At 51.3% G+C, this 16,683-nt stretch overlaps 1 protein-coding gene across 5 annotated transcripts in view; it reads left to right on the forward strand.

Annotated features, from left to right (window-relative positions):
- SFXN5 (sideroflexin 5) overlaps positions 1 to 16,683 on the forward strand; it is a 120,098-nt gene that overhangs the window by 56,757 nt on the left and 46,658 nt on the right. For all 5 annotated transcript variants that reach the window (XM_066377999.1, XM_066377996.1, XM_066377995.1 and 2 more), the window contains 3 exons: positions 4,792 to 4,845; positions 5,830 to 5,886; positions 7,218 to 7,283. In XM_066377999.1, the coding sequence (XP_066234096.1) occupies positions 4,792 to 4,845; positions 5,830 to 5,886; positions 7,218 to 7,283 (177 nt within the window). The remainder of the gene's footprint in view (positions 1 to 4,791; positions 4,846 to 5,829; positions 5,887 to 7,217; positions 7,284 to 16,683) is intronic.

Raw genomic sequence — 16,683 nt, forward strand, 5'->3', positions numbered from 1 at the left:
GAAGCTGGAATGCCCACTAGTGGGCGGTAGGGACCAGGTTGACTACCACTGGTGTAGATGCAGGGAAGAGTGGAGAATCAAGACCAAACTCAATCCGCATACCTGCTCCAAAGGCAAACACCCCCATGCAATTCAGACTTGAACAAAAGGCTCAAGGAAGAGATGGCTGATGGTTGTCATTGTCACAATCCAGCATAGATCTTTTTCTGGCCAATAATTATTTAATATTCTTAATGAGTTGGCAGTATTTCCAGCGTGTTGTTTGGGCCCATATTTGTTCTGAGTGCTTCAGGGGACATCAGAGAGAAAAGCCCTTATTCTACCTTTAGAAGCTCGTGATCCATTGAGGGATAAGCCTGTCCAAAAACAAGATGTGGGCAAGCTGATGCTCAATTGTGTCATGCAGACTGTAGATTTAAGAGAAAGGAGAGACCAGCAAAGACCGGAAAAGAATGAGGTAGGAAGAGAGGAATTAATACTAACTCCTAGTAAGCACTTGCCAAATACCAGACACTGTGCTGAATTCTTCCCATGACCATCCAGAGAGATACTGGATCATCACCATTTAATAGATGAAAAAACAGAGGCACAAAACTCAAGTAATTTGCATGTGGTCACTTCTCCGATAAAGAATGGAACCGATAAAAACTGGATTTGAGTCCAGTTCTTCCTGTAGCCAGAGCCTGAGTGTTCATGACCAGAGCCCAGGGCTAGCCATCCAAGGGGAAGGGGAATGGCAAAAGCAGGCAGATGTGCATAGAGGACAGCTTCCAGGGGGTGGGAGCTGTGGAGGGGACCCCAGCCACATTATGAACTATAAATGAGAGCAAAGATGGGCTGTGCGATTTGGCCAAGGTCCTGCAGCATGAGAGGGTGGAGGCTGGGCTGGAATTCTGGCTGTTGGCTTGCTTTCTACTTTCCCGGGTACCAGCCGCATTCTGGGCTCTCTCCACCCATCTGCGCGGCCACGCCTGAAGCGTTTCCCTCTTGGAAGAGGTGCAATCCACTGGCATTGAAGCCGGGTGGACTGGCTTCCTCTCTCTCTCCATCTCTTTTCTCCTTTCCCCTGCCATGTTCTGGAAAGGGCAGCGTGAGGGAATGTGGGCAGGTTGTACCAGAGATACACATCTGAGAGCTGAAGGAACATTTATTTTTAATTTAGACTTAAAAAGAAAAAAGGAAGTTATAAAATATCTGCTCTTGCTCCTGGGATTGTGCAGATGGTGCTGCGTGTTGCCTAATAGGGAATGGGGCTGGCGCCACGTGCTCCTGGCCCCGCCAGCCTGACTTGAGGACCTGGAAAGTGGGGTCCCCACTTCCTTTGCCTCAGCTCACACGGCTCCCTTCGGCCTGTTCGGTCAACGCAGTGTGGTGTTCTGCTACCTCCTAATCTTACCTTTCTGGGCTCCAGTCTGTTGATTCCCCAACCTCCTCCTCAGTGAGGTCAGACTCTCAGCTAGCTGTTCTTGCTCCCGTGAGCTAACACACACACGTGTCCACCTCAGCACCATCTTACTTCCTCCTTTGGTGGATGGCCAGAGCACACCTGCCTCTCCCTGCCTGGACTCCTGTTTGGATGTTATTACTTATCAACTTTATAGACACCCAAGTTCCTGATTAAACCATCTTGCCATTTTCCTGCCCAGGTGTTATAAAGGGTTTTCTCATACATTCTCCTGTTTGCTGTCGTTCATTGTGGTCAGATACCCTGTATTCCTTTCCTCTGATATTCCCCACTGGGAGCAGCAGGGAACTTGGTGCACAGGTGCTGCTTGAAATGGGCATGGAGTCTGATTCTTCCTTTATGCTCAAGGGGATGAACCAGAGAAGGTGCCCCTAAACTCAGAGAGACAGAGCTCCTGAGCCAGGAATCAGGAGATCTGACTCCTTTTCTGCTTGCTATGAAGCCCTGGGCAGATCAACAAATGTCTCTAAACTTCAGTTATCGCATTTCCAAAATATAGAAAGTAATCTGGATTTTGTCTGAGGCCCAGAGTTATAATAAGGATCATGCTAAGTGGCATAAGGAGAAATGCTTAGCAAAGTCAACCAGTCATTCTCTTTAAGAAAGCATAAAGCCTGACCTGCGGTGGTGCAGTGGATGGAGCATCATCCTGGAACACTGAGGTCACCAGTTCAGGGCCCTGGGCTTCCCTGGTCAGGCATAGGCATATGGGAGTTGATGCTTCCTGCTCCTTCCGCTGCCCTTCTCTCTCCCCGCCTAAAATAAAATAAAATAAAATAAAATAAAGCATAAGGAACAGAGGTGCATGGACATCAGGCTCATATTAGGACTGGAGGCTGGGACAGGACACTGGTTAGAGTTGGCAGCAAGGTGAGAAACCCACTGGTGACAAGCCACGAGTGTGTGTAGTGCAGAGCCTGGGTACCAGTTTGGTTTAGTTCAGGGCTGTGGTTTATTTTGGAAAAGACTCGATAATTATATTTTTTAAAATGCATGCATAAGATAAACAAATGAAGATGAAAATGAGACAAAAGGAAATTTAGGGAAGGGAGGATAAGGTAAAGTCTGGAGTGAAATTTGGACACAAATTACGTGCCATGAGGATGTATACACTTGGCAGATGTGGGTCACGGAGATCTGGCCTCCACAGTCAGTGCAAAGAGAACACAGTTAAATGCCCAGTATCTGTAAGACTGGTGCAAACCAGAGTCTCAGAAGTCCAATTTCTGATTCATAAGGGGACCCTGTGATGTGATGAGCTGTGAAGGTCCTGGACAACAGCTGTTTGGTAGATATAGTGAGTTCCAAGGGGCTGCATCTTACCATGCTCCTGGTGGCCCAAGCACAGTTCAGGCAGTGCAATGGGGAACAAGGGGGAAAAGACAGTGTCGTTCATAACACACCCATGTTATGTAAACCAACAGATTAGAGGGGATGATATGCTTTCAACAGTGAACTACTTTCATTTCCTCAGGCTTTGGGAGGCAATCACACATGCACCTGTGTACTCATATGCATGTGCATGTGCGCGCACACACATACTCGCTGGCTCACGTTGTCCCCGGCTTCAGGCCTCTCTAGGCTCAGCTTCCTCTCTATGGTCTGGCTCCTGACTGGCAGCTCCACTAAAAGGTGGTCCAGTGATCCCCAGGATACTTGGAACCTAAGAATAGAATTTATACTGAGTAGAGACCTCCAAGGTTAACCACTTTACTGTGCAGGTAAGAAAGCTAGATATCATCGTCAGCTAGATATCACACAGGGACAGAGCTGAGGCTGAAAACCAAGGTCTCCTGATTCCCACCCCAGTACCCTGAACTGTCATTGCAAAGAAAAACAGAGTCTCTCATTTTGGGAGAGAAAAATCTCATAGTTCCTCATGGGAGCTATGGAATGGCGTTATAAAATTATATAATTTTATTCAAACGGATATGGGCCAATAAATATAAATGTGTGTGCATATTCACTGTTTTAAAAACATTTTAATCTTTAAAACATGATTTAGTAATATTGCTGAGGATGTCTAGAATTTGATTTACTGCATAGAATTGAATGTTTATACTTGCTCCTTACAGAAACTCTTGCCAAAGAGCCATTTTATCTACAGGAATAATAAATAAGTCAATATGTGGATGGTTGTGCACATTTTTTCCCCATATGCAGTGGTACTTGGTAGATGTTATTTTGCACGTAAGCATTCAAAAGGTAAACTTGAGACACACATGGGTCCCTGAAGTCCAAGGTTTGGCTGATGTTAAAATCAGACACTTAATCTTGACTTTACACAAAAAACAAAGTCAGAGCTAGGTCTTAGGTGATATTTAGGTTTTGGGAATAATGGATCCACACATATGTAGTCAAGCTTAGCTATATGGGTGTATCGGCTTATTCATTCATTCATTCAACAAATATTTCTTAGACATCCATGTTTTATTCAATAGCTTAAACATGGTGCAATAACAGATATAAATTTCCCCAACTTATATTTGTAAAGTACTTAAGGCCTTTGAGGTATTTTTTATTTAATCTTCACAAAAATCGTGTTGGATGGCTGGAGTGTGAAGGAGCCGGTTCATGGAGTAGAAGAGAAGGTGCTTCTTTAGTTTGCTTGTTTGTCGTGTTGTTCCCCTCCCCACCACTTGTGGGAATAATGCACCTCAGCTGTCAAAAAGAGCCTGACCAGGTGATGGCACAGTGGATAGAGCATCGGATTGGGACACAGAAGACCCAGGTTCGAAACCCCAAAGTTGCCTGCTTGAGTGCGGGCTCACCAGCTTGAGTGCGGGGTTGCTGACTTGAGCCCAAGGTCACTGGCTTAAGCAAGGGGTCACTTGCTCTGCTGTAGCCCCCCCTCCTCAGTCAAGGCACATATGAGAAAGCAATCAATGAATGAACTAAGGAGCTGCAACGAAGAATTGATGCTTCTCATCTCTCTCCCTTCCTGTCTGCCCCTCTCACTGTTTCTCTCTCTCTGTGTCTCTGTCAAAAACAAAACAAAACAGAACAAATACTTAAGAAGAATGTGAGAAAGTTCTATGTAACCTGATGCATGCTGCACTACAGATTGATTTCTTTTTCATTCTTGGGGGATATGTATGTGTATGGTTTTATATAAGATGTTTTTCTTTAAAAAGTGGCCTTATGCTATAATACAGTTCTGCAACTTGGTTTTTTTTGGGGTTTTTATCATACACAGTCTCACTATGGGCAGCAGTCTGTGTGTACACATGATCCGTATCAGTTTGTATAGATTCAGCTTGCTCTTATTTGTGGCTGTTTAATTTTTTTTTTTGCCCTTTTCAGCCTTTCTCTCCTCTCTCTCTCAGGTGGTCGGTCTTCTTTTGCCCAACCAGACCCTGGCATCCACTGTCTTCTGGCAGGTAACAGTCTCCCGGCAAACAGGCTGCTGAGGGCGGGCCCAGCAGGTACTGGTTAGAACTCCCTGCCTCAGTGTCTTCTCTCCCATCCGTGCCCTTCGGGGAGGATCACCCCACTTCATAACCCAGAGCTACCCAGACGCTCCTGGGGGAAGCCCCACGCCTCAGGCCTTCGTGCCACGTTAACCTTTGCATGGAGGTGATGAGGGCTGGGCTGCTGCCCTGAGCTGGATGGCTTGTTGGTGGCCACCCAGTCTGTCTCTGGCTGCTTGTCCCAGGGTCAGTGACCCCAAGGCCCACCATCTCTTTGCTATCAGCCTCATCCAAATTTGTGGGGAAGGTAAATCCACCCCAACCCCAAGGCAGTGAGGTGAACAAGGAGCAGATCCTGGTCCTCGCTCCTGAAGAGAGTCTGGTTGAGGCTGGCGGTAGTTGCAGCTGCATGTATGTGTGTCTACAGAGAAAGAGCGGACAGAGGGAGAACTCATCTGTCTTCGGGAGAAAATGCCCATCTTCCCTGAGCAGAACCCCAGCAGTGCCCGTGTTGGTGGTGCAGGTGGTGCAGGACACTGGGTGGGGATATTTTATAAAGAGCTTCAGGGCTATCAGGCATTCCAGGGGCCTAAGTGTCCACCTCTGTCCAGTAATTATGTAATAAGACTGATGTGGCAAAGGCAGGGGAACCCGTTTGGAGATACAATTTTGGAAGAGGTAGCCTCTGGATTAGCATGGACTAGTGTGGTGGGCAGAACCAGTGTTCTGGTTTGCCAGAAGCTGAGGGGTTTCCCAGGACTGGGGACATGCAGTGCTAACTGGCATAGCCCTGGGCAAACTAGGCAGTTGGTCATGCTAATAGTGGGATGGACAGACCCACCATGAGCTAGTGACTCAGGTCTTTCTGAGGGTGTCTGGCCTCCTGGGGCTCAGGCCTGGCTTCCAGGGAGGTGAACACACTTTCCCTGACTTCTCTCTCCTCTTGCCTTTCAGTGGCTGAATCAGAGCCACAATGCTTGTGTCAACTATGCAAACCGCAATGCTACCAAGGTGAGTGCCACAGACTGCCACCCGGTGGTGGGTTTCAGGCTGGGTGACCTTTATCTGCCGTACAGTGCATCATGCCACTCTGTAGGCACCTTATTTAAATCCCCACCCCTCAGGAGGGGCCCTGCTGGGACTGTTCACATGACGTGAAGCCCATAAAATGGGAGTGTGGTGGGGGTGTTGGAAGGGATGAGCCCCACTGGCTTCAGAATTCCCTGCAGGCAGCCCTTAGACCCGATATTGGATCAGGACAGCATCAGCCACGTGGGAATTGGATTTCTTGAAAGCTTTCTCCAAACTTTCCTGGAAGCTGCCTCAGGGCCGCCACACTGTTGGTGGCCGAGCTGAAAGGCTGCTCTTAGGAGTGTTGGGTCGGAGAAGACCGACACTTCCTGCCCAGCCCCTGCCCTCCTGGGGCAAACTTACCCCGGAGGTCTGGTCACCCTTCTGTTGTCCAGGAAAGGGCCGGGCCACGTCTTCACCGGCAACGCTGCCTCTTCCCTGTCAATGCTCTGGCTCTTTGGTCTAAAGGCAGGAAGAGGTGAGGAGGAGTCTGGATCCCCTTGGGGGCTATCAGTTCGGGTCAGAAAGGGTCTGGGCATTTTCTAACCTTGAGGGCTGGCCTGGGGGTGGTAATACTTCAGGGCCTAATAGTCTGAGGACACCACCCCCATCTAAACCTTTGGCCCGTGCCTAATACATGTTTCACACATACATCTCTGCTTGTTTGGCTCCTGTTTACCTTAAACCAAACATCTCCAAGGTTGCCATTATGGTGTGTAGAGGCAAGACCCTCAGCTCTTACTTAATTTTCTACAGCATACCTGGGGATGCATTTTTCCATAGAAATATCGAGTAACTGCCATCTGTTGGCATGGAGGCACAGGTGCTATCTGGGTTGACAAGGCCCGTGAGAGCCAGCCAGGCCGCAGCCAGCCCCGACACTGCCATCTCCGGCTAGGAAGTGCTCCAGGTGCCAAACAGTCACTCGCAACATGCGGTCTTCCTAAATCAGGTCTGCTGGCCCGCCATAAATGACCCATTTGGCCCTGACGGTTCTCTACTGCCAGCCAGCAGTGTCCACCAGTGACCTCAGAACAGGGCAGAGTGCAGTGGGCCCTTCAGCATCTCCCTGGACTTTGCTGCCTCATGTTCCCATATTTAGAACTGTGCTGAGGGAGGTCCCTTTGGTGTCCAGAGGGACCTCTTTTTTCTCACCTGACCCTGCCGTCTGGGAGAGAGGAATGCCCCGTGCTGGCTGGGGCTCTTGGAAAGGGTACAGTGTGGGAGCTTTGGGCAACCAGTGGGCCTGAAATTCTGCCTCTGTCTTCCAGCCTTCACCTGCATCCAAGTTCATTCAGGGCTACCTGGGGGCTGTCATCAGTGCTGTCTCCATCGCTGTGAGTAAGCAGCCGCCACTCCCGCCTTCTCAGTCTTGCTCTGTGCCTGCCCCGCCCAGCATTTTGGGCCAGACCCTTTCTGAGGGTCAGACCTGGACAAGGAGTGTGGGAGACAGGTCTGTGGGTGGGCCGTCAGGGTGGGCTTTCTAGGCAGAGAGGAGAGTAGATCCTGGTAATGCTTTATTTTTTTATTTATTGCTTTTAGAGAAACAGAGAGAGGAAGGGAGAGCAGGAGAGAGAGAGAGAGAAAGAAAGAGAGAGAGAGAGAGAGAAACATTCATTTGCTGTTCCAATTAGTTGTACATTCATTGCTTTCTTCCCATATATGCCCTGACCAGGGATCGAACCTGCAACCTTGGTGTTTTGGGACAACATTCTAACCAACTGAGCTGCCTGGTCAGGGCTCTGGTGAGAGCATAGACTGGTGAATTGGGTTTCAGAGAGCAGGCAGGAGGGGAGGTGGTGCCTGTGGGTGGTGGGAAGGGCTGCCCGCTCCAGCCGAGGGCAGTATGTTTGTCCCTAGGGGGCCCTGTGCTTGCCTGCACTCTTTTCAGAGGAGCTGGTCCCCACACTCGGTAGCACAGCTAATGCAAGAGGCTGGGGGCTCTGGAGTGATTCATAAGGTTGGCCCAAATGCCAGCTCCCTTTTGCTCTGTGTCCGAGCTCCTGAAGCACTGCTGTCTCCTCTCAGTAGCCTTGGCCACATGTCCAGGGCCTTCTGGAGACCTTTAAGCTCCTCAAGACAGGGGAGATAGGCTCACTTTGAGTCCCACAGAACTTTGATAACAGAGCAGCTATCCTAAGTAGGGGAGGTTTGTAGACTGTGTTAGCATAGGGATGGAGCCTAGGTGAGTGACAAGGGCGGGTGGCACAGCAAGGGGCCTAGGCCCGAGCCAGAACGGAAGCTCAGGCTGCAGGACCTTGGCTGCACTCGTCTCCCCCGTGGCCCACCCTTGCTCCTCTGTCTGGTACTCTCTCTGGGTGTTTCCTATTGCTGACTCCAGAGGCAAGCATCACTTCACAACTTTGTTATTTTACTCATTACACAATAAATATATGCAACTTCTAAGGAAAGAATTAGAAAATTCAAATTAAAAACATTCACATATAATAATATTTTTGTGAAATCCACTTTCCTCACCTTTCCCATGTCATTAAATATAATAATTGTTCATTAAAGGGTACTAACCGTTTACGCTCTGGCCCAATAGCTCAGTTTGTTAGAGCATCTTCCTGAAGCACAGAGGTTGCCTGTTTGATCCCTGGTCAGGGCACATGCAGGAACAGATGTTCCTGTCTCTCTCTTGCTCTCCCCCTTCCTCTCTCTAGAATCAATAAAATAAACATTAAAAAAAATATTAACCCTTTGTACCACACACCGTCATTGACTTCACTGTTCTTCTAAAGGGGGGTTGGGGTTGTTCTGAATGGCCTCATTTACTCTACTCCCACGTAGACCAGATCATCCCCAAATAGCTGTTGGGGAGGGAGCGTCCTCATTTCATGACCAAGATCGTCTCCTTCCCTGAATCCTTACGGCTCATCCTCAGCAAGAAGCCAGCCAGGCGTTACTAAGTCTGTCTGAATGGCTGGCCCGAGACTGCCAACCCCACCCAGATGCTCCTGCAACTTAGCGTGAGACTTCACTTGGTTGGGATCACACATCTGGGGGTCCTTGATTCTGCCGGGTTGCCTGCCAAGGTCAGTGGCTCCTGGAAGAGACTGGAAAGGGCTCCGTTACTTCTTCCTTTCCGATGTCACCTCCTCTTCCCTTATGAGAAGAGGAGCTGAAGTCTCAGCCTAGTTTAGCAGCTTGAAAATCCCACTTTCCTTCTTTGAGATTTAAAGGTGCGGGGGGTTGGGAGCTGGGAGGAGAAGCCACATGGGGGAACACTAGTGGCTGTGACTGGGAAGGGCTCGAGCGAAGGGGGTCACTGTCCTGGCGGGACTTTCCTCCTGCAGGTCAGGGGCCCCAGGCTCTGCACTCACAGCCCTTGCTTCTCACCCAAGAGGCCCTCAGTCATTCTTTCCCAGCTGCTTGCTTGGAGCAAAGCTAGCCAAGATGTGGGGAGGAGATTCTGAGGCCCAAAGCTGAGCAAGGTTACTGGAGGTTCGCAGTCCTTCCTGGCTCTCGGAGCCCGGGTCCCACCCCTAGGGACTGGGGACCTCACACTGGGCTGTCATGGCCCCCGGGGGCTGTTCCTGTGCTGGGGATGGCCTCCTCACTCCTCCCTGCCTAGCTGCAGAGTCCTGAAGAGGTTTTCCCTGACCAGGCCAACCCACACTGTTCTGGCCCTGCCATAAGTTCTAGAAACTTCTGTCCTTCGCAAGCACTCAGTTGTACCCCGTGTCCTGCCCTCTCATTGTTCCAGTGGATTACTAGTTACCCAGGGACAGGCCCTGTGTCTTCTCCCCCACTGAGGGGGGCATGGAGCAGTGCTCCATAAATACTTGTTAATTAGGTTGCGATTGATTGGCGGCCTCGGGAGGCCCTTCTGCGCTCTGATCCACGAGCCCCAGCGGTGGTGGCGTCCCTCTGCCTGCCGTCTTCACAGTGAGGATCTAACTCCGGCAGATGGAGTGGAGTTTCTGACTTGGAAAATCTGCAGCTTGCTTGCTTGCTTTTCTTTTGTGTGTGTAAATCACAAACGTCCGAAGAAAGAGGCTTTATTTTATTTTCCTTTCCCTCGTTCTTTGGAACCCCGGGCCCCGCAGCCTCATTAACTGATCTCTGCTTCAATTAGTGACAAATCCCCTCCCAGGGCGAGCCTGTTAGGAGGAGATGACCTGCAAACAAGTGTCAGGGCCCAGTGGTGGGCCCAGCTCTGGCATTAATTAAAACGAGTCCCTACAAGCAGGCAGCGTGGATGGGGGTGCTGACAGGCCAGTGGCAGGTCCCAGGGACCGAGGACAAGCTGGAGTGGAGGCTAGGCTCCGGTAGCCCAGGCTCCTCTCAACCCTGCAGGGCCCTTTTCCCCTCTCACTAGAGCCCATGGCCTTGGCCAGCAACCCCCAGAGTTGGGGACCCCCAGTTGGCTTGCCCCGGAAATGAAGTCCCACACTGGTTGCAGGACCCCCAGGGTGGGGTAGCAGCCTTTTGGTGAACCCTCTAAATAGAATTGGCAGTGTCTGGCTTCTTGCTCAAGAATAAAAAAAAATTCATCTTAGGTTATTTTTGAGATCTAACAGTTTGCTGCCTTTTAACAAAGGGAGCCTCCATCAGTCCTCGCTGCGTGTTAGTTCAGGAGTTGGTGTTGAGCACTCCTGTGGTCAGCTCCTCCGAACCCTGGCTGCAAGTGGGTGTCCTGTTCACTCCCTGAAGGGTGCGTATGTGCGGAGCACCTTGGAGACACTGATGCAGATGCACAGACTGGTGTGTCCTTCCAGATGCTGTGAGGGGAAGCTGGGATACTCTGTTACAACCCTTGGGTGTGGTGGCACCCAGGGATGGGGCCCCTGATTTGCATAGGACAGACCAGAGTGAGGCAAAGGCAGGGCAGTATGTTCCGTGTAGAGGGCACAGCACAGAAGGGCACGCAGGAGGAGAACGGGACAGATCCCAGATGTCAGAAAGTGAATGTGGTTAGTGTGTGCAGAGTGATGGCAAGGAGGTGATGAGGAGCAGGGGGAGGAGCAGGGGCTGCTCGTGGAACCCTGTACAGCCATGCCAGAAACACTGCCTGGGCTCAGGGACCATGGTGCTGCAGGGGTATAGGCAGCGGGGGCTGGAGAGGTCATGGGGGGTTGGCAGGCCTGGAAGATGGACCACCTTCATGGACACAGGGTCTGGGATGAGAATGGACCTGGGGCTGGAGAGGAAGGCTCAGAGCTCAAGTGAAGTCAGGAGCTGGCTGTTGGAGCCAGCCCATGAGAGATGCTTCCTGCCTGACCCGCAAACCCTTGCCTTCAGCCAGGTCTTAGCTGGTTGAGGACTTCCGCTCTGGGGGCAACACTGACCTCTGTTCTTGAAGGGCCTGGGCCCTGGGCATCCTTTTGTATAGGATGTAGTGATGTCTGTTAACCTTTAGTACTAGACACTAGAGTATAAGGAAGTGTCCGGGGATCCCTGGGTCGAACCCCTCCTACTCCCAGTTCCCACTGCTTACTCCATGTCCCATGACAGTCACACAGGCAAATAATCATAATGGCTAACTCTTTTGGAATGCCAGGTACCATTTAGCTGTTTGTCTCCATTTTACAGATGAGGAAACTGAGACACAGTGGCAGAGCTGGGATTCAAACATAGGCTTAGTCACACACTATTCTTCTAACACAGAGCTCTTTGCTTCCTGCTCCCCCTGTGGCATAAGGAGGCTAGAAAGCCAACCAGTATTCTCAGCGTCCAGGTTGAAGGAACTGTTAACCATGTCCCCCAGGTACCCCAAGAACAGTGGGGATTAGAAGAAAATATTTGAGAGACTCTAGCTATAACAGGGTTATAGCTCACCTTTGTATTTGCACCTAGCTGGCTCTGTGGTCCAGGGTGCACCTCAGGGTGTTCTCTGAGGTCTGGGATGTACCTAAGGGTGTTCTGTGTGATTGAGGGTGTACTTTAGGGTGTTGTCTATGGTCCGGAGTATACCTCAGGGTGTTCTCCACGGTCAGGGATGTACCTTGGGGTGTTCTCTGTAGTCTAAGGGTGTACCTCAGGGTATGCTCTGTCATCTAGGGTTTACCTCAGGCCCTGCTGTTCTTCTCTGGGCTTGATGGAGGAAGGAGCCAATAGCCTGAGAACCCTGGACCAGACTATTGTCTTGCTACTGTCACTGGGATAGGCTTCTGAGTTGGAAGCATTGCGTGAACCCTGTGGCATACTCTGAAGTGTTCCAGAGGCTATAGATGGCACTGCTGGCAGTGGTGAGTCTGGCATGAATGTCAGCTCTGTATAGATTCTAGGGAGGACAAGTTGTTGTTCTCTCCTCCGTGGATGGGGTCTAGTGTAATTGGTTTCCCAGCAGGCGGCCCGCTGGTCTCTGTGGGTTATGGTTCAGTGTAGCTAGCAAATAAGCCACTCAGTCACAGCCAGAGCTGGCTGGTGTTTTAACCTGTGCATGACTGTTCCAGCCACTTTGGCTCTTTGCTCTCAGTGAGCCTTTGCCAAACAACAGGCTGTCTGGGGTTGCAGGAAAATTAGAGGGTAATGGGACACTTAGTTACCAAGTTTATTCTACAGTGAGCGCCCTCTGGTGGGAAGTTTTGATACCTCAAAGTTTCCTTGACCTGCCCCAGTCCTTCCCCTCTGGACCTACACAAACTCCTGACCATTTGGGTACATTATTTTCTACCACTCAAGAGTGATCTAGATTCTGACCTCGTGCCATTATACTTTCAGGGATGTCCCCTTCTCCACTGACCCCCTTATGGCAAGCACCAGTGCAGTCCACAGAGCCAGCTCTGAAGCTGTGACTGAGTGGCTTATTTGCTGAACCTGAACCCTTCCTTCTAACCTGGCTGTCTCCTACTCACCCTCCAGGGCTCAGTCAGGCACCCCCTTTCTCAGAAGCCCCGTTATGGATCGGGCCACCATGGATGGCCCATCCACTCGGCAGGACCTAGGCCCACGTGTGCAGCATCTAGCACTGGTGGAGCAGCGACTGCACAAGGCAAGACTCCTTGTGGTGCTTTGTTTTTTCCCTCCTGTTTTATAAATCATTCACTTGATTTATTCTAGGAACATTTATTAAGCACCTACTCATTTCACCAAGCACCAGGAATTCGGTGAGGAAAGAGAGAGAGGCAGAGGCCCTGAGCCCAGTGTGTCGGGCCTATTAGGAGGGATAGATGTTTATTTAGTAAAGAGTCCATAGGTAAAAACATTTCTTTGAAAGTCAGTTTTTAAATCATATTCATGTGTTACTTTGATTGCCATCATGTAAGAAGGTAAGTAAATATATACTTAGAGAGCGTGATAGTTGCATGGAAGGAGGTGGTCCAGATTCTGAGAGGCCATCCAGGGGAGCCCGAGTGACAGGGGCCTCTCTGAGGGCCCGACATTCAAGCTGAAAAAGTGAGAAGGCCAAGGGAGGGACCGCTTGGAGGCCCTGGGGGAGAGAGATGGGGTTGGGCAAGGAGGAAGGAGTGGAGAAAAAGAGAAATCGGCTCATCAGAGGAGCAGGGGCGATGGTGAGGTGGCTGGAGTCTGGCAGGCACGGTCACACAAGGCCGAGCACATCTGTTAAGTGCGGTGAGAAGCCATGGACAGGCTAACACAAGCCGTATCCACCGTTAGGAGATCACTCTGGCTGCTGTGTGAAGAGGGGATTGGAGTGGAGCAGGAGTGGAAGCAGGGAGCTGGGTTAGGAGTGGGCCGTCCCTGGGGAGAAGAGTCTGGGGCTTGAGCAGTGTGGTGAGAGCAGGGAGGAGCAGCCCCGCGCAGGGTATCCAGGAAATGGAACTGGTAGCTCTGCAGGACGGGCTGGGTGTGGGGTGGCAGAGGTTCCTCTTGGGGGAGACTCCGAGGCGTCCAGCAGGAGGGGTGAGCTGGGAATGGGAGAGGAGCTATGTGTGGGTGAGGAAAAGTAAGATAATCGTCATTAGGGGTAAGGTGGAATGCCTGAAGCCCCTCGGAATAGGGGCGTCTGCAGGGGTTGGTGGCTGGGCTGGAAGAGAGGACACAGCCTGGGTAAGAGGGCGCTGCATGCATTGCTCAAGCCCCACTGGTGTCGCCTTGCTGGCTTTGCAGAAATTAGGCTGCTGTTGGCCTGAGCAAGTCACTGATACGTAAGGAGACAGTTCTCAGCAACATAGCGCATGACATTGAGGGCCCTGTGTCATGGAAGTCCCACGCCACTCCAGTTCTTGGTGGGTCAGCACTTATCCCCACTGTGGGGAACTGTCAGGAAGCCAGACTCCCCCCTCTCCCTCTGCTGCTGTGGCATATTCACCAGTCTGGGAGCCAGAGCTTGGAGAGAAGTGGCCAGAGAAGGCCCACTGCTTCCTCAGGCCTTTGCTGATGTCCTGTTTCTGGCTTATCCCAGGACCCCCCGTCTGCTGACCACGTGGGAATTTTTGTGCAAAATCCACACCCTGTTTGTTTTCCCCTCCGCCCAAATGGAGCCCCTGTTTGGTTAATTTCTATTTTGTGGCTTATTTGGAGGCTGTTAAAACAGACCCTAGGGGACCCTCAGCAGTGATTGTTCCATATCTCATTATCTTTCCCAAACTCGATTATTAGCTCAGATTTTTCTGATCGCTAGCTGCTGTTCGTGATGAGTTGTGTGCCATTGATGCCAGCTGGTTCCCTTAAACAGGACCCACCATGCCAGGGAAAATGAGCTGGCATTCAGAGCCACCAGCCACTTGGCTTTTTAATTTTAATGGGCTCCACCAAATGTTCCAGGCCAAAGGGCCCCTAAGGAACCAGAACAGACGGGCTCCCAACCCCCAGTAGGCAGCCCACCCTGGTTCTTTTCCTGGCTGAGGCCATCCTAGCTACTGGGACAGCAAAGCCTGGGTTGGGGGCTATGGAAGGAGAGGGGGTGAGAGGCCACTTGCCTTCTCTGTATTCATGCCTTTCTGCCACCTGCCCATCCTGGGTGGGTGGGTGGTCTTCTCCCCACTTTGCCGGTCCCAGTCCCTTCCCTGGGCCTAGGCCATGCACTCAGATGTGTGTGTCTGTGCCTTAGTAAATCTCACCCTGTTGGTGTTGAGAAGGCTATGGTGGGCTTTTGGGGGAGCAGAGTCTGGAAGAGACCTGGGACCTGGCATCATTTTCTCTCCTTTCCTCCTCCCATGTTGGGCTGCCATGTTGGGTATGGGAGACAGGCTGGGTCAGTCACTCTGGACTGCCACCCTAGCCGGAGAGGGAAAGGCTCAAGTGTCGGTGGCAAGTCCAGTGTTTGCCACAACCGAAGGCCACCGTTCCTGCTTGCCCTGCACCCACACTCCAGCCCTGCCTGCCCTCAAGAGGCTGCCAGGGAAGAGCCTGGGCTCCCTGCTGGCATCTCGGAGGGCTGCTACATTCCACTCCTCAAGCACTCTCTGCATCTTTCCAAATGAATGTGGGAAATCAGACCTTCTGATTTCAGTTGTGGGGGAGAAGGGGGGGCAGGGGGTTCAGAGGCTCTACTTCCCTGACTGGAGCTGCTTTCCCCTGTCCACTCCTGGGCCCCAGCCCCAAGCTGGTCTTTTCAGGGAGGGTTTTGCTATGCAAACAGCCAGTTTTAAGTGGCATGTCAGACATTAAAACACTCCTCATTGAGATGGAAGACAATTGTAAAGTAAATAGCACAGTGGTTAAGAACAAAGCTTTGGAATTAGCAGCCTATGGGTTCAATCCTAGCTTTACCTTCCTCGTACTAGTTGTCCATCCTTGGACAAAGTTACTTAACCTCTCTGAACTGTCTGAACTTCTCTGAATCTGTATAAGGGGGTAATGCCCTATGTAAAAGTCTTGAAATGGGGGTTTAATTAAGATATTTCACTTGCCAGGCATGGCCTGACTCCCCATTCCCCTTCACACTGTCCCTCTCTGCACTCTGTAGGAACTTGTTCCCTGGTATTGTGTGTGTGTGTGTGTGTGTGTGTGTGTGTGTGTGTGTGTGTGTGTGTGTGTGTTGGGGGGGCATTTCTGAGTCACAGAATAGAGGTCACTCGCTGCTGAGAGCTGAGGAGACCTGGACTTGATGAGTGTCATTTGTGTGGCAGCGGCAGCCTTGAAGCAGGGCATCAGGGCCCAGTGTGGCTGGCAGGTCTTCAGCCCTCCCCGCGATACCACTAAAACATGTCCAAGCTGCATGCCTCTCCCCGCCACCCAGCCTTCCCTTGAACAAGCAGAGAGGGCAAGGATTGGACTCTGAGCATCAGCTTGAGGCTTCAGATGGAGGTCCGGCACCCAAGAGTCCAGGCTGGGTTTTTGCCTGGCAGCCGTCTGGCTCTGTGGAGCCCTGGGCTACTCAGAGGCTGGCTGGTTAGAACTTCCCGTCTTCCTGGGTCACGGCCATTTCTGCTGCGCCCTGCTTTGACGGCAGCAGACCCCCAGCAGCCGTGGAGGCCTTCCCAAGGCTCTCCATCTTCCCCCACAGTGCAGAAGGTTGAAGCCAGAGCCAGGGCTGAGGGTGCAGTTGGTCTGCTGTGCCAGGAGGTGTTCCAGACCAGAGCAGGCAGCCCTGGGCCCCCGTAGACCAGGAATAATCTACAGGGCAGGGGCTGGCTCTGACCTCAGCTCGGAGAGCAGAGGCTTCTGCACACCTTCTGGTCTGGCCACATGCATCTTGTTTCTTCTCTCTCTGTGCCTGTGCTTGTGCTGTTTTCCCCACCCAAAGCTCCTTTTCCTCTGCCTGGACTAACCCCACCTTCCCCTCCTCCAAGCAGCCGCCCTTCTGGCCTTTGTTGATCGCTCCATCCCTTCATCTGTTTGTTGGCTCATGCGTTTATTCTTCAGTCACAGTGTATTCAGCGT

This window comes from Saccopteryx leptura, chromosome 3 (assembly GCF_036850995.1).
Source record: "Saccopteryx leptura isolate mSacLep1 chromosome 3, mSacLep1_pri_phased_curated, whole genome shotgun sequence".
NCBI classification, from domain to species: domain Eukaryota; kingdom Metazoa; phylum Chordata; class Mammalia; order Chiroptera; family Emballonuridae; genus Saccopteryx; species Saccopteryx leptura.